Here is a 23,722-nt window from a genome sequence, read left to right as displayed (position 1 = left end):
ACAACATTGTAAACTAACTATAGTTCAATTAAAAATTAAATTTTTTTTTAATTTTAAATGCAAAAAAAAAAAAATGTTGGCTCATGTGTCCCTGGTGTGATACATTGAGGACTCAGCATCACTTGTGTGGCAATCAAAAGATGCATAAACTGAAGAAACATCAGACATACCTAAATTTAAGAACCGTCTAAAACTAAAATAAAAAAATAAGAAAAGAACAGTCTGCAAAATAACTAACCTGTATTCCTCAAAAATGTCAATATAATGAAAGACAAAGTAAGGCTAAGGAATTGTATCTTTTTATTTTATTAAAATAAAGGAGACTGAAAAGACAAATGCAATGCATGATCCTAGGTTGGATCCTGGACCAAGAAAAAAAGAGAATCGTTATAAAGGACATTATGGGGCAATTGGCAAATCTTGAATATGAACTGTAGGTCAGATAATAATTTTGTATCAGTCTAAGCTTCCTGATCTTGACGGTCGTACTGTGGTTATGTAAAAGAAGGCTCTTGTTCGTAAAAACTTCACATCGATGTGTTTACAAGGAAAGGGAGATACTGCGTGCAACTTGGTCTCAGATGGTTCAGAAAAGAATGCTACTGTGTATTTAGAGAAATAATGTGGTCAAATGACCACAAATAATGTGGTCAAATCAGTTGGTGAATCTGAGTGAAGAGTACCCTGGAATTATTTTTAGGATTCTTGCCTCTTTTCTGTGAGTTTTAAATTACTTCAAAATAAAAAGTTAATAATAATAAAAAGAATGGTGCTGGCAAAGTGTATTCATTGGCGGGGGACCAAGGCTCAGGACGCACCAGGCTGTGGCCGGGCGTGCCTCGATGCTGGGGCCGTGCACAGTCACTGATAACACCTCCAGCCACCCTGGACTCTCGGTTCTCTGTGCAACTAGAGGAACTGGGTGTGTGGCTGACCCCAAAGCTGTCCTGGGTTGACTCAAGAACGCTGGATGAGTCAGGGCCATGAATTCTCTTTTGTGATTTTTAATTCAATGACTGGCATTCCTTGCTTCCCAGGGACTTCTGTGGTGGATGGAGGGAGCCATGGGGGGAGGGGCACCTACCCAAATGCAGTGTTTGCTAGGGACAATACAGATTACAAAATTCAGTGTAGACCTATAAATAAAAATAGATTTTAAAAAAAAGTTTCTTCTGTGTAGCACAGAGAACTATGTTCAATAACTTGTAATAATCTTTAAAGAAAAAAATGAAAACGAATATATGTATGTATATGCATGACTGGGATACTGTGCTGTACACCAGAAATTACACATTGTAATTGACTGTACTCCAATAAAAAAAATCAAAGAAAAATTCAGTGTAAAAGACATTTATTTCTCATTGATGACAATCTTATACATTCCCTGCCAAAGAAGGCCAAGATTTCCCCCAAAACCAGCCCAGCGCCTTGCCCGTTCCCCCGAAAGGAGAAAACTAAGTCCCCAGTAAAGCCCAAGGTGAGACCCCAAAGTTCTCTGGGTTCCTTCTGCCAAGATTAGTGGTTCCAAGTCATAGAAAGGGGCAGACTCCCTGAAAAGCATCCGTCCTGACCTCATGAAAAAAGCCTCCTCTCCTAGGAAGAGGTACAGGAGATCTCCCATCACCTCCCACCTCTGTTTCCAGGCCCTGACCCTCCCCCGCCCCAGGGCCCTGCAGCCACCTTGCAGTCCCCCCTCTGGGAAGGAGAGGACACATCTACAGCAGAAGGCGGGGCTGCTCCCAGGGCCCCAGCAGCCCAGTGCTCCCCTTCTACCACACGCCCTCTGGCCGCGCTGTCCTACCCGCCCCACTTCCCCAGGGGTTGTCAGGGACAGAGGCCCCTCCCTCATCCCCCTCAATTTTCCTCCACTCCCCCCCATCACCAGGGTGTCCAGGACATTGTGTGACTCAGGAAACAGCTCAGACGTGAGGTTCACTACAGGCTGAGGAGGAGGAAGAAGGGGCCGTGGGAGCAGGGGAGGTGGTTGTGGCCTCAGTGGGGGCTCGGAGGGTCCCTGCAGAGGAGGCAGAGGGGATCTTGGGGCAGGGGCTCTGGGATGCAGCCCCCTTCACTGCTGCTGTTGCCGCTGCTGCTGCTGTGTGTCATCAAGACCAGAGGTGAGGCACGGGGTGGGAGAGGTGAAGGGACCAAGACGGGACCTTAGGACGATTTCCCATGGGTTGGGGACAGACGGCCAAGCCCTGGATGGAGGAGTTTCTCATCTCCCAGATGGAATAGCCTGTAGGGAGACTCAACTCTGCCTCTGCAGCTATACAGCCCAAGGCTATAGGCCTCATGCCAGGGGTGGTGACCGTAGGGGGATGGGTGAGAGGGTGCCCACCCCCAGGGAGAACCCAGTTGGCCCTGCAGCTGGGGGACAGCAGGGTCTTGTGATCACATTTAGGAGGAAAAGAGGAAAGAGAGTAACCACCTGCTAGGGGAGCAGGAGATGGAGACATGGGAAGGTCAAGTCCCTTTCCTGGTCCAGCTGTCCCCACCCCTGATGGCTCAATGCTGGGCCCTTCCGGGAGGAAATCCCTTCAATGTTTCAGCCATTCACCTCCCAGGAGTCCCCTCAGCGCCCCCCCCCTCCAATCCCTGTTGCCTTGCTTCCGAGGGACGGATCCTGAAGCTGGACTTAGGAGGCCAGAGAATAAACAGGAAAGAGGGGGTGGAGATTCGTAACTGAGAGGCCTGGGATCTGGGGGGCTGGGGAGCAAGTGCCACGTGGAGACTAGAAACACAGATACAAAGGCAATGGTGGTTTAGAGCACGTGTGTGGGGGGCGGCTGTGGTCAGGTCCCTCCGGATTAATCAGAGGAGGAAAAGGGGAGCATAATGCTCCCTGCTCCCTTCTCATCCTCATCTCCATCCCTAGGGCTGCGGTGTGGGAGTTTCCCAGAACCCTGTGCTAACGGAGGCACCTGCTTGAGCCTATCTCAGGGGCAAGGGACCTGCCAGTGAGTGTACCTCGTGGGAATGGGAGACTGGAAAGGGCGAGGGAGAGCAGGGAGAAGTGAAAAGAAAGGAGAAGGGAGAAAGGGAGGTGGTTGAAGGGAAACAAATGAACAGGAGGGAGGAGAGAAGGCAGAGGGGCCAGGATGTGAGCTTTCCTCTCCTCCCCTGCCCAGGTGTGCCCCTGGCTTCCTGGGTGAGACGTGCCAGTTTCCCGACCCCTGCCAGGATGCCCAGCTCTGCCAGAATGGGGGCAGCTGCCGAGCCCTGCTTCCCACCCTTCCCAGCTCCCCCAGCCCTACCTCACCCTCCGCCCCCAGCTTCTTCTGCACCTGCCCCCCTGGCTTCACTGGTGAGAGGTGCCAGGCCCAGCTCAAGGACCCCTGTTCTTCCTTCTGTTCCAAAATGGGCAGCTGCCACATCCAGGCCTCAGGCCGCCCACAGTGCTCCTGCCTGCCAGGATGGACAGGTGAGCACTGGCGGGAGTAGGGAGGAACAGCCGGCAGGACAAGGGCTGGGCTATGGGGTGATGGGGTGGGAAGGATGGAACTAGGGACTGAGAGACTGGGAGCCCTTTGAGGACAGAGGTCTTGAGAATCAACAAGCCAGTTCTTGGGGGCGAGGATACAGCTCACTGGTAAAGCTCATGCTTAGCATGAGGTCCTGGGTTCAATCCCAGTATTTCCATTAAAAATAAATAAATAAACCTAATTACCTCCCCCACCTCCTGCCAAAAGAAAAAAAAAAAAAAAAAGATCAAGATGAGAAAGGCAAGCCAACTGCCCAAGGGCACATAACCGGTCATCCCACAGCGAGGGGCTCTGTCTCCTGCATGCAAAGCCTGCAGGTTTTCATCTCCCCACCAAGGTCACTACTGAAGGGACCCTGCGTCCCCAGTCCAGCAGGGCTCAGGTGCAGTACTCCTACCAACAGCTCCATGTACTGTTTTCAGTTTGGAAAAGGTAGCCACTCCAGATAGAACCCTCCCAAGGAATGGTAAAACTGAGGGTGAGGGAACAAGGCAGAGAGGGTATGGGAGGGAAGGGAAGTAAATATGGAAATTAGACACAGATAACCTGGAGGGAGAGCTGGGTCATCTCAGAGGAGCTGGAATTTGTGCCTCCTCTGTCCTTCACCTCAGGTGAGCAGTGCCAGCTTCGGGACTTCTGCTCAGCCAACCCCTGCATCAACGGAGGGGTGTGTCTGACCACCTACCCCCAGATTCAGTGCCGCTGCCCACCTGGTTTCGAGGGCCATGCCTGCGAACATGACATCAACGAGTGTTTCCTGGACCCAGGACCCTGCCCCAAGGGCACTTCCTGCCACAACACCCTGGGATCCTTCCAGTGTCTCTGCCCCACCGGGCGGGAGGGGCCACGCTGTAAGCTCCAGCCAGGACCCTGCCCCACCAGCGGCTGTCTCAATGGGGGCACCTGTCAGCTGGTTCCAGGGAGAGACTCCACCTTCCACCTCTGCCTGTGTCCCCCAGGTGCGTCCTCACAGGGCTCTTCTGGGCACCCAGGTGGTCTCCCGTGGGTCCCCCTTTCTCAGCTGATCACATGACCCTGACAGGTTTCACAGGCCCAAGCTGTGAGGTGAATCCAGATGACTGTGTGGGGCACCAGTGTCAGAACGGGGGCACTTGCCAGGATGGGCTGGCCACCTACACCTGCCTCTGCCCAGAGGACTGGACAGGTGAGTCACTGAAGCCAAGTCGATGGCACCAGTGGCCCAGACGGTCGTCCCTTGTTCTCCCCTCCCCACAGGGCCCCAGCTCCAGCACCTGTCCCCTTCCCGCCCCCTGCAGGCTGGGATTGCTCTGAAGATGTGGATGAATGTGAGGCTCAGGGTCCCCCTCTCTGTAAAAATGGAGGGACCTGCCAGAACTCAGCTGGCAGCTTTCACTGTGTGTGCGTCAGTGGCTGGGGAGGCACGGGCTGCGAGGAGAACCTGGACGACTGTGCTGCAGCCACCTGTGCCCCAGGATCCACCTGCATCGACCGTGTGGGCTCCTTCTCCTGCCTCTGCCCACCTGGCCGCACAGGTGTGGCGTGGGGGGCACAGGGAGGTGGGAGGTGGGGATGGCACTTGAGCAAAGCATGAGGAGGGCAGCTGGGGGCTTCAAGCAGCCTCTGAGAGCCTCTCCCACCTGCCCTCCAGGCCTCCTGTGCCACATGGAGGACATGTGTCTGAGCCGGCCGTGCCATGGGGAAGCCCAGTGCAGCACAAACCCCCTGACGGGCTCCACTCTCTGCCTGTGTCAGCCTGGCTACACCGGGCCCACCTGCCACCAGGACCTGGACGAGTGTCAGATGGGTGAGGCACCCCTCATCAGACCCACTCTGAGCCCCAGACAGGCTCTGCACTGAAGAGAGAAACAGGCAAATTGCTTTTCAAATTAAAAACATTAACATCTCCTCTTTCCTGAATTTGTCCAGATTTGGCATCTCTTCCCTACACAGTCTTTTCACCAACGCTCAGCCCTCCAGGCCCCAATGAGTCCTTCTCCTTCTTAAAGACACAAGCCCTTTCCCCAGTTGGGTCTCATCTGCCACAAACAGACCCCCCATAGTGTCCCTGCCAGTCTGGCCTCCTTGCCTTCCCGCCCCGACCCCTGTGGACCCCCGGTTCTTCTCTCCCCGCAGCCCAGCAAGGCCCTAGTCCCTGTGAACATGGCGGCTCCTGCTTCAACACGCCCGGCTCCTTTGAGTGCCTCTGTCCCCCTGGCTACACGGGATCCCGCTGTGAGGCTGATCACAATGAGTGCCTGTCCCAGCCCTGCCACCCGGGCAGCACCTGCCTGGACTTGCTCGCCACCTTCCACTGCCTCTGCCCACCAGGTACCAGCAGAATGGGGCCTCGGGTAGAGAAGACAGGGCACTAACCCACGGGGTGTGACCTCTCTGGAGCCTAGATAGCCTCAGGTCAGTTGGGGTCAGTTACCAAAGAATGTTTCTCCTCCTCTCCCCACCCCCAGGTGAAAACTCTGGAAACCGATGGCCCCTAAGAGAAGGGCGGCCACAGACGTAGTGAGGTTGTGCACTGCTCTACTCTTGGGGGAAGAGGACGTATTCACTTCAAAGTCATTAAGGGTGCACAGCCTGGTCCATTGGACCCAGAGGCCCATCAGGGGAAAGCAGAATAGCGGTTAACAGCTTTTCACGCTGCAGCCTCTGCTCATGCCAACCCAGAATGGTCCTTCTAATCACAGAAACTCTCCCCTGGAGAGATCAAGAGTAAACCCTTAAAACCCCAAGGGCTTGTGTGCTTGAATTTGGTACAACGGGAAAGAATGCTGCAAGGCTGCGCCTACGTACAAGTTAGTGTTAAGAGGGGAATTATCTCCCCAGGGAGACAGCAACAGAGCCAATATCAAGGAGCTGAATGAAACCAGAAAAATAACAGCTTACTCTATGCCAGGTATTGCCTGAGCCTCTTACACGCATTATCTAATCTTGACAATAACCCTATGAGGTCAACATCGTTACTATGCCCATTTTATAAATGAAGAAACCGATTTGTCCAAGGTTGCCCAGCTAGTAAGTGGCAGAGCCAGGATTCAAACCCAGGGCTTTGATAGTTTTAACCACTACACTATACAGCCTTTCCATGCTGACAGCATCCAACAAAAAATGCTGAGAAAACTACCCAGTAATCCGAGGGACAAGGTTGTAGATAACAAGGAGCTTCAGAGGCAGGCTCCCCAGGCAAGAAGAGGGAAGCAACTGAGGTCCAGAGGCTGGTCCAGCTTCAGTTCAGGGTGAGACAGTGGAGACCAGGATGAGGCCAAAGACACAGGACAAATATGGGAGCAACACAGCTTCCCAGATGCCCTTCAAATGCCTACCTTGGGGATCCCTGGTCTCCCTGGCACAGAGGCCTGTCCAGGTAGAACAAGAGGAGTGAGCCACCTCCAAGTAGATGCTCATTTGTCACACTGGCACCTCGAGAACCCCCCGAGGCTGATCAGCTACCCTCCCCCCCATCCCGAGTGAGCCCTGCCTTCTGTGCACAGAGGAATAGCCCCAAAAGACACTTCCCAGGAGCCCTCCCACAGGTCCCCGCAGGCGCCCTGCTCCCTGAGCTTTCACACTGGAGAGAGCAGAGCCACACACAGCAGAGCAGCGGAGCCTCGGGTTCACCTCTCCAGCCCCTATGCAGATGGCACCCTGGGAGGGGCTGCCTGATGGAGACACACAGCAAGTCAGGGACCAGGCTGGTTCTGGGACCCGGGCCTCCCGGGCAGAAGGGGTGAGCAGCCAGGGCAAGGCTGGCGTGGCTGAGCCTCACCCCTGACCGCACCTCTACACCCTCAGGCTTTGAAGGGCAGCTCTGTGAGGTGGAGACAGATGAGTGTGCCTCTGCCCCTTGCCTGAACCAGGCTGACTGCCACGACCTGCTCAGTGGCTTCCAGTGTGTCTGCCGGCCCGGTGAGTGCAGATTCCAGTCCAGCCCCCTCAGCCCCCTGGGCTCCTGAACCTCCACAGTTCAGACCTGACAATCGCCCGGGGCCTCCTGAAGCTCCCTCTAGCCTGGCCAAGGAGTCCCCCATTTCTCCAGCTTCTCCTCTGCTCTCCAAGCTCTCTTCCGTTACATCCCCCAAATCCTCCATTGCTTACTCGCCCACCTCATCTCTGTCCGGCCAGATCACCCAATGTCCCTCCTCTCCAGCCCTCCTTCAGAGTCCCCTGTATGCTCTCCCTGCCTGCCGGGGCTGCCGGGCTGGTCTGCCCTCCAGGGACGCAGGGAAATTTGCCCCAGGCCTGCCTTCTCCAGCTTCATGGAACACCCCTGTGTTCCCTGCTATGATAATAACTGAGGTTTGTTGAGTATTTACTCCAGGCCAGGCACATGGCCATGTACTTTTCAGGCATTGTCTCCTTGAATGCTTTCAATGGTATCATGAGGTAGGTTCTGTCATTATTCCTCTTTTACAGTGGAGCCCAGAGAGGTTGAGTAGCTTGCCCAAAGTCACACAGCCAGCAGGTGGTTGAGCTTCACCTTTTCTGCATCACCCTTCTGTCACCTCGACCTGCCCTAGGTGTCTTCTCTGGAAAGGTTTCCAGGTTCCTCTTTCCTGGCAAGGGGAAGGGCCAGGACTTGTATTTATGCTTTCGGTAAAATGTGTTTTCAACATTAGTACACATATCCAGTTATGCCTTATTTAAATGAAGAATAAAATTACCAAGTTATGCTCCATTATGTCCTGAAATCCACATCACTATTTGAGAAGCCCCCAAATTGGTCCCTTTATTACATGATACATTTAGACAAAACCCCAAACCAAACCATTTGAAACAAGAGTCTCTCCACTGCCATTTGTAGCGATGTTGTTTCTGTATTTGCCAAGAGAAGACTAACAGCAGTGTCAACTCTCAATTTCTTGTTTGAATCCATGAAATCATGCCTGTAAAGCTCAAACACTTGTAACAAACTCTCTAATACATCTACAGAAAAAAAAAAAAGACCTTTGCCACCTCTCCTCCCCCCGGCTTCCCGCCCCACCAGGATTCACCGGCCCGCGGTGTGAGGAGGACATAGACGAGTGCAGAAGCTCTCCCTGTGCCAACGGTGGGCAGTGCCGGGACCAGCCTGGATCCTTCCACTGCGAGTGTCTCCCAGGTAAACTGGGGCTCAAACACTGGAGGAGAGAGAGGGGCAGGGGCAGGGGCAGAGTCCGTGCAGCCCCTGGCCCTCCTGTTGTGCCACAGGCTTTGAAGGCCCGCGCTGTCAGGCGGAGGTGGACGAGTGTCTGAGCGGCCCATGCCCTGCTGGAGCCAGCTGCCTCGATCTCCCAGGAGCTTTCCTTTGCCTCTGCCCATCTGGCTTCACAGGTCAGCAGGGGAGGCACTGGAAAGAACCGGAGGGATAATGAAATCCACTGTGGGTGGAGCAGAGGTCATTGATGGGTGTTGGAGGACTGGGATGTGAGAACAGAATGAGAATGGGACCCCTTAAAGTTCTGCAGTGCAAAACCTGCACAACCATACAGGGGCTGAGGGCAAGTGTTACTGTAGGGCCCACACCGGGCCCAAAGTGAATGGCATGATTGGGGATCAGGAGTGGAGGATGGGATTCAAAGGCAAAACATTCATTTGCTTATTCAGCAAACATTTATTAAGTGCCTACTATGCACTTAATAGACACAGACACAAAGTTGAGTAAGAGATGCTGTCCCCAAGTGACCTTAAATCTACTGCAGAGAGACCAAGTCTCTCGTTGATTATGGCCCAGAGACGTGCTCTGAGAGAGGAATGCACAGGATCCTATGGGAACACAAAGGACGGGCTAACCCAGACTAGAGATGGGAAGCCTTCATGAACAGAGTCTGAAGGACTGAGTAGGAGTTTGTTGAGACAGAATGCAAGACAGCATGTTTTAGCTGCAGATGACGGCATGTGCAAAGGCACAGAAGGAAGAAAAGCGTACCTGACTCAAGGGACTGTAGGAGCCCAGAGCTTAGGGTACAGTGGGGCAAAGGTGAGAAATGCAGCAGTCGCAGGAAGGTCACGTCGTGTAGGGCCCCACGTGTCATTCTGAGGAAGTTAGTATCCCAAGGCAACAGGGAGCCACTGAAGGACAGGTCCTTGGGGAGGAAGCAAGTCATGCATAAGAAGTGGCCTTTGGCCCCATCAAAGACAGGGAGGGACTCTGTTTTCTCTCTGACCCATCTCCCCACCCAGGTCATCTCTGTGAAATTCCCCTGTGTGCCCCCGACCTGTGCCAGCCCAAGCAAACATGCCAGGATCAGGAGGACAAGGCCCCCTGTCTCTGCCCCAATGGAAGCCCTGGCTGTGCCCCTGCTGCAGACAACTGCACCTGCCACCATGGGCACTGCCAGAGGTAACATCTTCCGGGCCCTCCCCATTTACAGTCTCCTCTGGGTCCTCCTCAGATAGGGCAGGAGAAGACAGCCAGTGAGGTGCGAGCCTGTAGGAAATGGCCAACAGGGACTAGGAAGGAGATGGCAAAGTACTGGGGTCACAGACAATGGGAGGGTTCAGCTGGTGAGTGCTATCCAATGAGGGGAGAGTTCATAAATGATGAGGGAAACAGAGGACTGGGGCTGGGGCTTGTCAAAGCAGAAAGCAGAGTAGTATTAAATCCCAGGACCAATTCATTTCACCACTTCTTAGACAAATAGTTATTGAGCGTCTATGTGTGGACACTTTTCCAGGCACTGGAGAACAGTGCAGAACAAAAGAGATGCAGTATCTGCTCTCATAGTGCTTTGGTTCTAATGAGCAAAGACAGCCAATAAACAAGCTATGGACGGAATATAAAGAGAAATGTACTTGGAGAAAATGGGTAGAGCAGCTGGGGCAGAAGGGGGACAGTGCTGAGAGCAAAGCCACTGAGGAAAGGCCAGAGTCTCATGGCCAACAAAAGAAGAGGTCATAGGGGTCTGACCAATGGGGAGGGGAGAAGAGAAAAACATCAGAAGAGAAAACCCTTCCCTTCCTCTCTGTGACCAGATCCTCGTGTGTGTGTGATGTGGGTTGGACAGGACCGGAGTGTGACTCAGAGCTGGGGGGCTGCGTCTCCACGCCCTGTGCCCATGGAGGGACCTGCCACCCCCAGCCCTTTGGCTACAACTGCACCTGCCCCACAGGCTTCACAGGTGAGCTGCTCCCTAAACCACACATACCCTGGGATGACCACCCTCTAAATCAAGGGCAAGACCAGTGGAGGCCTGTGTCCAGGGGCTCTGGGTCTCAGTCACCACCAAGAACTGGGCACGGGCAGCAGGGGACATGGGTGATGTGTGGGAGGTGGTGACAAAAGAAGAGAGGTTGGGTGGGGGAGAAGAGTGGTGATAGGGATGAGGAGGGGAAGGAAAGAGAAAGGGAAGAGGAGGAAGAGAGGAGAAAAGGACAAGTCCCCTTCTCAGACCCTACCCACTTCCCTCAGGGCCCACGTGCAGCGAGGAGGTGACAGCTTGTCACTCAGGGCCCTGTCTCAATGGTGGTTCCTGCAGCCCCAGCCCTGGGGGCTACTCCTGCACCTGCCCTCCGAGCCACACTGGGCTCCGCTGCCAGATCAGCGTCGACCACTGTGCCTCTGGTGAGTGCCCACCGTGTCTGGGGCTGGGCCACAGGACAATGCAGAAATTGGTCAGGGTATGTTTGTGCCATAATTTTTAAAAACTTAACTGGATGCCGCAAGCCGGCGTTTGGGTGAGGAAGTGGCGGTGGGAGCGCTGTCCTGTGTGCAGTGTGACTGAGGTCACAGGCCAGGTTACAGGCAGGGAACCCAACCCCTCACAGCCTCCTCTCTCCAGCACCGTGCCTCAATGGGGGCACCTGTGTGAATAGGCCCGGCACCTCCTCCTGCCTCTGTGCCCCGGGCTTCCAGGGCCCACGCTGTGAGGGGAGGATCCGTCCCAGCTGCGCAGACAGGTGAGCAGGGCACAGAGACCCCTGGAGGAAGGGAGGGAGCCCTTCCCACCCTGCCTCTCCATCTCTTCCGGGGCTCCATGCTGCCTCTCCTCCTATACCCCACACCCTCTCACTCCGCCCTCCCTCCTGTTTTCCCCTCCCCCTCACCGAGGCCCTCCTGCCCCCCCAGAATCACACACTCCCTCCCCTTGTTTCCCAGACCCTCCTCCTACCACGCCTTCTTTCTTATCCAGCCCCTGTAGGAACTGGGCAACCTGCCAAGATGGCCCTCAGGGTCCCCACTGCCTCTGCCCCCCTGGCTACACAGGAGGTAGCTGCCAGGTGAGGGGCACTGAGCCAGGTGTGCTGAGGAGGGGGTGGCTAGAGAGCTCCAGGGAGAGGGTCTCAGGTATTAAAAGGTGGGCAGCAGGGAAGCTTAGGAGAGGTGTCCACATGAAAGGAGGTTTGGGAGTCTAGGAGTTGGGGTCTAACTTGAGATTTGTATGGAGTTGAAGGACTGAGAGGATTTCTGATCCCAGGGACTATTCTGGGATGTGAGTATCAGAGGAAACCAGAGAGGGTAACCTGGTCCCAGACCATCCAGGAAAGAGTTTTAGAGATAAGGGAGTTTGAGGAGCTGGCAGAGGACCATCTCCGAACCTGATGCTCTTTCCTGCCTCATGCTCCCTCCTGACCCTCAGACGCTGATGGACTTATGTGCCCAGAAGCCCTGCCCACACAATTCCCACTGCATCCAGACTGGGCCCTCCTTCCAGTGCCTGTGCCTCCAGGGATGGACTGGGCCTCTCTGCAACCTTCCGCTGTCCTCCTGCCAGAGGGCTGCTCTGAGCCAAGGTACCAACCCAAGGACCGACTAGGGAGCAGATGGAGAGAAAAGGGTGTCCTCCTCTACCTCATCCCTAAGGACATCCACACACAACATTCAGCCAAACAACCAAGAGTCCAAGTAACACAGACCAACCAGTCACGGTGCCACAGCTCAACACCCAGGACAGCCTAGCACAACTCAGCTCCTAGCACCACATTCAACACAACTCAAGCAACATCAACCAGCCCAGTCGACGAGACTCCTATTTAACACAACCACCTGGGACAGAAAGTGTGGAACAACTCAACATTGCCATTATCACCATAACTCAACTGCAGTGAACCACATTTAACCCAACTATGCTCAACATACTTCACCATGCCCTGCTCACTTGGATGTTATGCCAACCCCTGGTACAAGAATACCACCCCCGCCTTGATCAAATAAATTTTGATATGAGAAGAACTCAGGAGACTATTGTGGGGTCCGGGGATGGTCAGTGGGAATCACTGGGAGAGAATATGCGAGGATGCAAAACCCAGGGGACAGACAGGCCATTAGTTAAGTCACATGCCCCCACCTTAAAAATAAAATTTAACAGTTAGAGAAAAAGGGCAGTTGAGATTTCTTTAAAGCCAAGAATACAGCTGCTTATAATGCTCTGATAAGCCAAAGAAGAGGTATTCCTCTCCATCTGACAAAACAGGCAGGAGGGGGAACTTGGTATTTTAACCTCTTCAGCGTCAGGAGTTACTGACTCCTCAGGCTTCCAGGAATGTTAGTGGCCCCCACTCTCCTCTCTGCTCAGCGTCTGGGGCCCCTGAGCATCTTCCACCCCATTTAGCTTTATCAGTCCCCGTTTGTCTCTCTTCCCAGGCACAGAAATCTCTTCCCTGTGCCAGAATGGAGGCATCTGCATTGACAACGGCCCCTCCTACTTCTGCCACTGTCCCCCCGGATTCCAAGGCAGTACCTGCCAGGACAGGGTGAACCCATGTGAGTCCAGGCCCTGCCAGCACGGGGCCACCTGCGTGGCCCAACCCAATGGTTATCTCTGCCAGGTGAGAGGGTCTAGAGGAGCTGCGGGAGACAAAGGTGGGCTGGCTGTGGGAAATGGCAGTCGTGGGTCAGAATGGAGGATGGGGCATTTTCCTTTCACTTCCCCCACACATCCCACCAACCACCGAGTCGTGCTGCTTACCTCCTAGTACTTCTCAGCTCTGTCCTTGCACCCGCACCCTCATCGCCCTGCCTTTGTCCAGGCCTTCACTGCCTTCCACCCAGATCTCAGCCTCCTAACTATCGTCCAGCCTCACACTTGTCCTCCTAAATGTTCAGCCTCTGCGCCACTACCAGGGAGCTTCGTTGAAAATATTAAGCTGACCTGTCGCTCCCCTACTTAAAACCCTTCAGTGGCTGCCCACCTCTTTGACAATGAAGTCCAAAGCCCTGTGTGACCCAGCCCCGCCTGCCTCTCCGGCCTCATCTCTCCCCACCCCCGCCCTCCTCCCTTACTCCTGCAACACAAAACTGCTGCTGGCTTCCCCCCACCCCAAACTGGCTCTTTGATGGCATTCCTCACCCCTCTCCCAATGGATGGTGCCCCAGAAGCGTCTGCCTCAGGAAAATGTCCCGAACTTCTCTCCAGACTGGGTTACGGCCCCTCCTTGGTGGTTTGAGTCACCGAGCAGGAGAGGGAGGCAAAGCTGGGGTTCAAGTCCAAGCAACCTGATCCTTGTACTCAGAACCACGACTTTGGCTAGAAGGCATGAGGCAGGTCCACCAACTGCCCTTTTTCTCTAACTGTTAAATTTTATTTTTTACCTTATTCTTATGAGCATTTTCAAACTGACACAAAAGCAGTGTGCTGATTAGCAGTGAACCCTCATACACCTAATACTCAGCTCTGCTTCCCTGCCCATGAAACTCCTTCTTCCCAAAGTTTCCAAGACACCCCCCTTGCCTGCTTCTTCCAGCCCTCTGGCAGCTCCTCAGATTCTCTATGAATCCCTTTTTCTCCATCATATTTCTGAAGCCCTGTTGGGACTCCATTCTCACATACCCTCCTTCCCCCTGCAAGAACTCTGCACGTGGTACAGCCCTCATCAATGGCCCTCTCTCACTAGCAGAAAGATCTGAAACAACTGGAAAACGGTTAAGGCATCAGCTATGGGGTCCTTGACTTGGCCTACCACCTACTGCTGTGTGGTTTGCCCAAGTCAAGGAATTAGTTTCCTTTTTCTGTAAAGTGAGAATCAAATGAGATGGCCCATGTAGAGGGTTGTTGGGAAGGTTTGTGAGGTTATATACACAAAGCATGCAATAAATTCTAGCTGCCTCTCTCCTCTGGTTGACTGAGGACTTCATGAAAGCAGGGATGTGTTCTAATTTTCTTTGTATTCCTAGTGCCTAAAACGGTGCCTGGCACAAAGTAGGCATTCGATGAAGGTTTATAAATTAATTAATAAAGCATGACAGAGCCCGGTGGGTGTGTGGTTGAGGGAGGAAGGTTTGACCAAAAACGGAACTATATTTACTGGCAATGTAGCATAGAGATTGTTTGTGGCTGGGAAGGGATTACGTTTCATATTATTGAACAACTGTGTATCATGTGGAGTTGAGATAAAGGGTTAAGCTACCATGGCTGTGATGGATGCTGAGCTGAGTGATGGTTTGAGCTGGAGGCGGGGAGCTAGGCAGACTATCTTGAGCTAGTCCCCTACGGTGCCAGGATGGGCTCATTTACTGGTTCCCTGTCTGACCCTCTTTGCCTGCAAGTGTGCACCAGGTTACAGTGGACAGAACTGCTCAAAGGAGCCCGACGCTTGTCAATCCCAGCCCTGTCACAACCATGGGACCTGCACCCCCAAACCTGGAGGCTTCCACTGTGCCTGCCCTCCAGGCTTTGTGGGGCTGCGCTGTGAGGGGGACGTGGATGAGTGTCTGGACCGGCCCTGTCACCCCACAGGCACTGCAGCCTGCCACTCTCTGGCCAATGCCTTCTACTGCCAGTGTCTGCCCGGACACACAGGTAAGGCCTGGGACGAGGGGTGTAGGCATCTCTGTGCACAGCTGAACTGACCATGGAAACCCAGACAATCCCCACCCACGAGGCAGCCTAGTCATCTGGTCTATCCCCCTGCCTCCATGCCCCCCCCCCAGAGAATATGCCCCATGATCCCTTTGTCTGTGCAGCCAGTGCTGGGCTGACTCCCAGGAATGCGCTAGGAAGGAGGCAGCCAGTGAAGTAGAGAGTTATGTTTAATCCCACCCCCGCCCCCAGGCCAGTTGTGTGAACAGGAGATAGACCCCTGCCAGAGCCAGCCCTGCTCCCACGGAGGGTCTTGTGAGACCACACCAGGACCACCCCCAGGATTCACCTGCCACTGCCCCCAGGTGAGTGACCACAGAGCTGCTTTCTCTGTCGCCCCGATGCTGACGCAAGGTGAGAATGTCTGAGCCAGAACCTGGCGGAGCACCGGAGTGGGAATTATTGAAGAAAACTGTCTCATGTTCACAGTGGTAAGTGGCTCTCAGAAGCAGTAGTGGGGAAAGGCAGAATCCAGTGGGAGCATGAATGGAATTATCAGAAGTATGGGCATTGCCTAAGGGAAGGTTCCCCCAGGTCAAGCTGGATGACCTTGGATAAATTCTTTTAACTCTGTGTATTTGTTTATTGACCTCAGATGCACCAAACTGGGTTAATCTTAAAAACTTGGTTCTTGATACACTAACGTACAAACTAACACTGGTTTCTGCACAGCCTTCTTTTACTTTATTATACTTACAAGATAATATCCCTGAAAAATAAAAAATTTTTAAAAAGATAACACCCATGAACCAAACCAAGGAATTACAATATTAACAATAACTTTCATATACTTATGTCCTCCTCTATCCAGAAGAGAAAGTATACAATCCTATCTCCAAGGATTAAGATAATATAGTGCTAGTTCAATTACTATCACTCTATTAACAGTCTTCCAGGACTTGCATGGTGAGTCACCCATGTAGTTGTGTAGAGCTGTGGTCCATCCTTCTCCCCCACTATGTAGTATGCCACTGTGGGGGGGGGGGGGGATCTGTAAAATGAACTTAATATTCTGAGGCCCCTTCCAGATGAGAATCTAGGATCCTCTGAGTTATCTTAACCCAGGAATTTGCTTGAGAGGAAGTGGGAAGAATACAAGGTCCTTCACCAATATCTCTCCTCTCCACAGGGTTTTGAAGGCCCCACCTGTAGCCAAAGAGCCCCCTCCTGCGGCCTTCATCACTGCCACCACGGTGGCCTCTGTCTGCCCTCCCCCAAGTCTGGATTCCCGCCCCGCTGTGCCTGCTTCAGTGGTTATGGGGGCCCTGACTGCCTGACCCCACCCGCTCCTCAAGGCTGCGGCCCTCCTTCTCCATGCCTACACAATGGCAGCTGCTCAGAGACGCCTGGGCTGGGGGCCCCAGGCTTTCGATGCTCCTGCCCTCCCAGCTCTCCAGGGCCCCGGTGTCAGAGGCCCGGAGCAAAGGGATGTGAGGGTAGAGGTGGAGATGGGGCCTGTGACGCTGGCTGCAGTGGCCCAGGAGGAAACTGGGATGGGGGGGACTGCTCCCTGGGGGTCCCAGACCCCTGGAAGGGCTGCCCCTCCCATTCTCGGTGCTGGCTTCTCTTCCGGGATGGGCAGTGCCACCCACAGTGTGACTCTGAAGAGTGTTTGTTTGATGGCTACGACTGTGAGACTCCTCCAGCCTGCACGTGAGCCTGAAGCCCTGCCTTGGGCTGGGGGGGGGGGGGGAGGTGGCAGGGAGGCAGGAGGAAGGACACAGAGGTCTCTGAGTTACAGGGTGACCACAGCCTCAAGCCCCAGGGAGAGTCTACCCTAATACCCATTGCTAAGTAGGGGTATAAGATGCTGGACTCTAACCCGAGGGAATGGGGGCAGCATAAATATTTAATGTGGGGACCAGGAAAGAGGGCGCTGCCTCTGTCTGGGCTCCTCTCTGAGGGATGTGGGAGCTCTGATCTCAAGCTCTCTCTTTAAGCCCTGTTGCTGTGGAGGATCTCCCCTAGCAACCAGCACCCCTAAGGGAAAAGGGCTCCCCTTCAGGGAGACAGGAGAGCTTGGGAGGGTCCCAAGGGAGGGAGATTAGCTGCAGAGTGTTTTCTGGGAACGGTCCTGGGGGACCTATGGGGACCTAGGGGATGGTCCTAGGAAACAAGGGTGTCAGCAGATATTAGGGTATCTGGACTACCTACCATCCAGGGACTAAGCCCACTGCCCCAGAGCTGCCCCCACTTAACAACCAGAGCCCTAGAGGCCGTGGAATATCAGGAATCCTCTCTGGGATGAGGGAGTCAGGTTTCCTTGGGGGTCCTGAGTCCCTGTCTCCTCACCCCACAGACCAGCCTACGACCAGTACTGCCACGATCACTTCCACAACGGACACTGCGAGAAGGGCTGCAACACTGCAGAATGTGGCTGGGATGGGGGTGACTGCAGGCCCAGAGACGGGGATGCAGAGTGGGGGCCCTCCCTGGCCCTGCTGGTGGTGCTGAACCCCTCAACCCTGGACCAGCAGCTGCGTGCCCTGGCCCGGGTGCTGTCCCTGACTCTGAGGGTAGGGCTCTGGGTGAGAAAGGATAGTGACGGCAGGGATATGGTGTACCCCTATCCTGGGGCCCAGGCCGAAGAGGAGTTAGGAGGAACCCCAGACCCCTCTCACCAGAGAGCAGCCCCTCAAACACAGCCTGTAGGCAAGGAGACAGACTCCCACAGCACTGGGTAAGAAGCTGGGGGCAGCGGGCAGACATTAGTTTTTTTACCCATGGAGGGAAGGGAGCCAGGGACCAACACAGGGGCCTCTGAGGTGCCTTCCCCACAGGTTCGTGGTGGTGATGGGTGTGGATCTGTCCCACTGTGGCCCGGACCACCCTGCATCCCGCTGTCCCTGGGACCCTGGGCTCCTGCTCCGCTTCCTTGCTGCGATGGCCGCAGTGGGGGCCCTGGAACCCCTACTGCCAGGACCCCTGCTGGCTGCCCACCCTCGTGCAGACACCGGTAGGTGACCCCCTATCATTTCCCCTCACTTTGCTCCCGGGCTAGCTTTCATGCCAACAACCAGCAATGGAGATCAAATGAAACAGAATCGCTGGGACCCCAAGTGTTCTTTATGGAGACTTACCCTTGTTAACCTCCTTCTCTAACTAGATCTCCTCATGGCCCATTTGCTCTGCAGTCTCCTTCCTTATTTCCCCAAGTACTTTAGCCTAACCTCTATCGTACACCTCCCACAAACCTTGGGTTCCGGTCTGTCCTCTCTACGAGACCAAGAGTATCCAATCATCCCCACGTCAAACAGTTGGTAATACATGAAAGAATAATAACTCTTAATAGCACTATGTGCCAGCCTCGGTCTAAGCATTTTACAGTATTAACTCATTTAATCCTCCCAACAACCCCATGAGGGAAGTACTCTTACTATTCCCATTTTACAGTTGAGGGAACTGTGGCAAAAAGAGGTGACTGCACTTGCCCAAAGTCTCACAGGAGTACCCAGCCCCACCAGGAATGGCCTCTTTTCCTGACTGTGTCTCTTCCACCAGTGCCCCCCGCCAACCAGCTTCCCTGGCCTGTACTGTGCTCACCGGTGGCCGGGGTGCTTCTCCTGGCTCTCGGGGCCCTGCTTGTCCTCCAGCTCATCCGCCGGCGGCGCCGAGAGCATGGGGCCCTCTGGCTGCCCCCTGGGTTCACTCGAAGGCCTCGGACTCAGCCAGTTCCCCGCCGACGCCGGCCCCCTCTGGGCGAGGACAGCATCGGCCTCAAGTGAGAGTGAGGAAGAACCGGGACTCAGGGTGGGGGCTCTTTCCCATGGAGGTATTTATGATCAGAAGCAATGAGAGATGCTATTGCAGAAGCTGAAGACAAGAAAGGTGAGGGAGGAGGAAGGCTGCTGGAAATCTTAGAGACCCTGAAGGTTCTCTACCCACCCACCCTCTTCCTTCCAGGGCACTGAAACCAGAGGGAGAAGTTGATGAAGATGGAGTTGTGATGTGCTCAGGCCCCGAGGAAGGAGAGGAGGTGGGCCAGGTGAAGGCACTGGGGCAGGAATGGTCCCAAGGTGATGGAAGGGTTGAAGAGAAAAGTCAGCGCCACTTCACTGATCCTTGCTCTGATCCCCAAGGCTGAAGAAATGGCCTCACCTTCCAAGTGCCAGCTCTGGCCTCTAAGTGGTGACTGTCAGGAGCTCCCCCAGGCAGCCATGCTGACTCCTCCCCAGGAATCTGAACTGGACGTCCCTGACGTGGACACCCGTGGACCTGGTATGTATGCAACTCAGACCAAGAAAATGAAAACTCCCTCTGACCGTTTTAGAATCAGAAAACCCTTTGCTATCAGAACTGGAGAAACTAATGTTAGAGTTAGTGTTTTAGAGCAGTCATTCTCAGACAGAAGAATCGGCATCACCAGGGAAATTGTTAGAAATACAAATTCTCAGGCTCCACTCCACAGCTACTGATTCAGAAATTCAAAATACTGACAAGCCCTGCAGGTGAGTCTGATCCAGGACTCAAGTTTGAGAACCATTGCCTTAGGGTGAGAGTACTATGGCCTGTTGCTTCCTTTTACAAATCAGGAAACCGAAGTCCAGAGAAAAGGAAAGTCATTTGATTAAAGCCACACAAAATTGTGAGCCCAAGCTGGGCTTCCCAACACCTCAGGCTGTGATTTTCCCTGAGCCTCCGTGTTCTCCCCTCCCCCAGTTATGTCCTTTTGATTGATTTGTCTCCCATTCCTCATGTCTCTTACACACAGATGGGGTGACACCCCTGATGTCAGCAGTCTGCTGTGGGGGAGTGGAGTCCAGGACCTATCAGGGGACATGGCTAGGAAGCCCTGAGCCCTGGGAACCTCTGCTGGGTGGAGGGGCCTGTCCCCAGGTTCACACCTTGGGCACTGGGGAGACTCCCCTGCACCTAGCTGCCCGATTCTCCCGACCAACCGCTGCCCGCCGCCTCCTTGAGGCAGGAGCCAACCCCAACCAGCCTGACCGGGCAGGGCGCACCCCTCTTCACACCGCTGTGGCTGCTGATGCCCGGGAGGTTTGCCAGGTCAGTCAGTGCACAATGGAGTCGCTAAAGGAAACGGGGCAAACTTGCAACTAAAGTCAGGCAAAAGCATCCTCAAGGGTTTGGCAGAGGAAGGTGATGTGAGATTGGGGACTGAAAGGGAAACAAGAACAGATGGTTGAATACGGACTGGTGGGTGGTTAACAGTGTGATAAACCTTAGCTAGAAGTCCAGATATACCAAGGATCACTGGCCCTCTCTGGCTCCCCTAGCTCTTACTCCGCAGCAGACAGACCTTAGTGGATGCACGGACAGAGGATGGGACCACAGCCCTGATGCTGGCTGCCAGGCTGGCTGTTGAGGACCTGGTTGAAGAACTGATTGCAGCCAAAGCAGATGTGGGGGCCAAAGATAAATGGGGTATGGATCTGGGGAAGCTGATGTTGTGCTATAAAGAAGTTGAGCAAATGGGGCGTAAGATGCCAAGGAGGGGGGCAGCAGAGGGACCAGCTGGAGGCTGGGGCATTCCCTCCCACTCTGCTGTGAGGGTGGTAAACCTGCGGTGCGGTGGCAGTACACAGAACGTGAGTCTTCCTCACCATCCTCAAAAACACACACACTGCTCTAGTCCACTGGGAACTAGGATGCGGGAAATGTCTGAGAAGGGGGAAGGGTCTCGTGGGAGGGAGGTGGTCTGCCGGTCCCACCGACCCCAGAACAATGCCCCATTGTCCCTCCCGCGCGCCGGTGACGTCACCAGGGGCAACGCTTCCTGCAGGCCGGCGGTCACCCGGGCAACGCTTCCGCTTTTGAGGTACCCGGCAGGCCGAATAGCCCTTCCCCCAAGACCAGAATCCGTGGGAAACAGGAACCCAGGCGACTGGCCCCCAGCCTCCGGGTTAACAACCTCCCACGTCGTCCCCTAGGAAAAACCGCGCTGCACTGGGCCGCCGCCGTGAACAACGCCAGGGCCGCCCGCTCCCTTCTCCAGGCCGGAGCCGATAAAGACGCACAGGATGGCAGGGTTAGACCGGGTAGAGGGCTCCCCGCAATAAAACGGGCCAGGAGAAGTGAAACGCGCGGGAACTCCGCAAAACCTGAAGGGGGAGGGGCCAGCGGTCGAGCAGGAGGAGGGCCAGCCCTGTGGGGCGTGGCCTTCCCTGACCTCGCCCCCTGGTTGTTTCCTCCCTCGCAGGAGCAGACGCCGCTGTTCCTGGCGGCCCGGGAAGGGGCAGTGGAGGTAGCCCAGCTGCTGCTGGAGCTGGGGGCGGCCCGAGGGCTGCGGGACCAGGCCGGGCTAGCGCCCGGGGACATCGCCCGCCAGCGAAACCACTGGGATCTGCTGACGTTGCTGGAAGGGGCGGGACCACTGGAGGCGCGTCACAAAGCCACGCCGGGCCGCGAGGTCGGCGCTTACCAGAGCGCGAGAACTCCGTCGGGAAGCGTGCCCCCGCGCGGGGGCGGGGCTCTGCCGCGCTGCCGGACGCTGTCGGCCGGAGCCTGTCCGCAAGCTCGGACTTTGTCCGTAGACTTGGCCGCGCGTGGGGGCGGGGCCTATTCGCATAGCCGGAGCCTATCGAAAGGAGCAGCAGGAGGCGGCCCGCCCCTCCGCGGCCGTAGGTTTTCTACAGGCATGCGCGGGCCTCGACCCAACCCTGCAATAGAGCGAGGAAGATCCGGGGTCGCGGCCGGGAGCGGGGGTGTGGCCTCAGCTGATGACTGGCCCTGCAATTGGGTGGCCCTAGGAGCCTGCGGCCCCGCCTCCAACACTCCAATCCCGCCTCCCTGCCTTACTCCGTCCCCGGAGCGGGGATCCCCTCAAGTTGCCTGGTGTTCCCCAGCCCACCAGATAGTACCCTTAAATGCGGGAGGTGAGGGTCAGAAATAAAAGGCTACATGGCAGGGAGGGATTCTAAAAGTGAGTACTCATTAAATGACAGGCAGTCTGGAAGGTCTCCAGATTTTAAGATCCTTGAGCCCCAAACTTGAGGGATTATGAGTGTAGTGTCCCTCCCAAAGTGAGTGTATGCCACATCGTCTTACACGTGGAGAAACTGCAGCCCTGGAAAAGGAGTTTAGGGTGCTGGGATGAAGCAGGCCCATCCTCTCTCCCAGAAAATAAGGGTGAGAGGTTACAGGAGGATGGAGTGGAATGGGAGAAGTACCCCTGAACTGGAACCAAAACTGCAAACAGGATGTAAGATGTCCTTTCCTATATATGGTTCCCAGGGAGAGCCCCATCGCCTGTAACCCCGACCACTCACAAAGGGCTGACAAATATTTATTGAGCACCTACTGTGTGCCAGACACTGTGCAGGTGCTGAAGGGAGGGCCAAGGGTCACTCCAGCTGATGACTCCTTGCATTCTCTCCACCTTCCCCCACCCCCAAACAAACCACTGCAGGCATGAAGTGCCACTCTTATAGCCACCACTCTATTTAAGAACCCCACATGTGTCAACCCATAATAAAGCTGACTTGAAGTGTTACCTTTTTTTGGAGGGGTTGGGAAGTGGAAAAAATATGGGATTAACTGCACAGTGTTTTCAGAATTTTGTGCCCTAGGTTCAACATTTGGATGGAAGCTTTGAGCATAGTGTTAAGAGCAAGAATAAGTAGACTTGGGGGTCCTGTGTTAATTTAGGGTATCAAAAGGTGAAAGTCTCTAGTAGCTCAGGGAGAAACGACTCACACACTAAACCAGGCCTACCCTTTGTTCCTCTTGCAAGGGCATTTAGTTATAGCCACTTAGGAGATTCCTGAGATCTCAAGTAGAGGGAGATGGAGAAAGCATCTCCAACTTTATCCTCCATTCAGCAACTTGGTTATACCTCTTTCATAGCAATGGACCTGAGACATGGAGGCATGAAGTATTTTGAAAGCTAATAACTACCATTGCTGGAGCATTCACTATGTGCCAAATGCTTAATATCACACTTAATCCTTACATCAACACTATAAAAAATAATTTTATAAGACCTCCCTTTTACTCTCAGAAACTGAGGCAGAGGTTTCACTTGCCCCAAATTGCAAAGCATTAAGTGGCAGAACCTGATCTCTCTATCATATTTTACGTTCAAAGTCACTGAGCTAACATGACAGCCATTTAGAGGTCCAAAATGTCTCTGTCCTCTTCCCACCTTGGTGCCAGCCAGCCTGACCAACGTGGATCAAAGACCAAGCCAGGTTGTGGTCCTCTCTCTTTTCCATTTCATAACTAGAGGAAAGCTTCCCCTGCCCCTTGTCTCTTACATTTGGTGCATATCTTGTCCCCTGAATAGACTGTAAGCACCTATAAGGCAGTTATTACTATTCAACACAGTTATTAGACACAGTGCTAGGGGTGTATGTATACATGTTTCAGGCCCTGGCATCCCTGGATCTAAGTCCTGCTTCCCACCAGAACCATGCCTCTCCCAGTCCCAGTAAGTCTGAGGGAAGCTGAGAAGCAGGGGGAGGGTCCTTCTTGGGGAAGGTACCTGGGGCAAGGGGGTGAGGGGGGTTT

The 23,722-nt window shown here is 54.4% G+C and overlaps 2 protein-coding genes across 11 annotated transcripts in view; one reads left to right on the top strand and one right to left on the bottom strand.

Moving 5' to 3' along the window:
- LOC105090857 (butyrophilin subfamily 1 member A1) overlaps positions 1 to 21,747 on the bottom strand; it is a 58,981-nt gene extending 37,234 nt beyond the window's left edge. For 7 of the 8 annotated variants that reach the window (XM_064476351.1, XM_064476344.1, XM_064476348.1 and 4 more), the window contains exon 1: positions 21,636 to 21,747. The gene's annotated coding sequence lies outside the window, so the exon portion shown is untranslated. The remainder of the gene's footprint in view (positions 1 to 21,635) is intronic. The other variant, XM_064476346.1, reaches the window with a different exon arrangement.
- Positions 1,913 to 22,706, top strand: NOTCH4 (notch receptor 4). Of its 3 annotated transcripts, none has more exons than XM_031434998.2 (30): positions 1,914 to 2,117; positions 2,879 to 2,960; positions 3,132 to 3,424; positions 4,097 to 4,444; positions 4,528 to 4,650; positions 4,763 to 4,999; positions 5,116 to 5,271; positions 5,601 to 5,795; positions 7,272 to 7,385; positions 8,464 to 8,577; positions 8,667 to 8,789; positions 9,639 to 9,798; positions 10,431 to 10,576; positions 10,867 to 11,019; positions 11,237 to 11,354; positions 11,588 to 11,675; positions 12,035 to 12,188; positions 13,039 to 13,223; positions 14,941 to 15,193; positions 15,446 to 15,558; positions 16,383 to 16,906; positions 17,553 to 17,933; positions 18,034 to 18,209; positions 18,755 to 18,974; positions 19,157 to 19,229; positions 19,333 to 19,471; positions 19,965 to 20,260; positions 20,491 to 20,638; positions 21,145 to 21,242; positions 21,414 to 22,706. In XM_031434998.2, exons 1-30 carry the CDS (start codon positions 2,057 to 2,059, stop codon positions 22,104 to 22,106), a joined length of 5,964 nt encoding a protein of 1,987 aa, XP_031290858.2. In that variant the 5' UTR covers positions 1,914 to 2,056; the 3' UTR covers positions 22,107 to 22,706. The 3 variants fall into 3 exon arrangements, with proteins under 3 accessions (XP_064332411.1, XP_031290858.2, XP_031290857.2); XM_031434997.2 differs by having other exon boundaries at positions 19,157 to 19,238; XM_064476341.1 differs by lacking the exons at positions 19,965 to 20,260; positions 21,145 to 21,242; positions 21,414 to 22,706 and having other exon boundaries at positions 1,913 to 2,117; positions 19,157 to 19,238; positions 20,491 to 20,639.
- The last annotated feature ends 1,016 nt before the right edge of the window (positions 22,707 to 23,722 follow it).

This window comes from Camelus dromedarius, chromosome 19 (assembly GCF_036321535.1).
Source record: "Camelus dromedarius isolate mCamDro1 chromosome 19, mCamDro1.pat, whole genome shotgun sequence".
NCBI classification, from domain to species: domain Eukaryota; kingdom Metazoa; phylum Chordata; class Mammalia; order Artiodactyla; family Camelidae; genus Camelus; species Camelus dromedarius.
The sequence above is the reverse complement of the archived record's forward strand: the minus strand, read 5'-3'. Positions and strand labels throughout refer to the sequence as shown.

Coding starts and splice junctions, on each gene's coding strand:
- NOTCH4 (XM_031434997.2), top strand. CDS start 2,057: ATGCAGCCCCCTTCACTGCTGCTGTTGCCGCTGCTGCTGCTGTGTGTC. Junction 2,961..3,131: donor CAGGGGCAAGGGACCTGCCA/GTGAGTGTACCT, acceptor TCCCCTGCCCAG/GTGTGCCCCTGGCTTCCTGG. Junction 19,472..19,964: donor CGTGGACACCCGTGGACCTG/GTATGTATGCAA, acceptor TCTTACACACAG/ATGGGGTGACACCCCTGATG.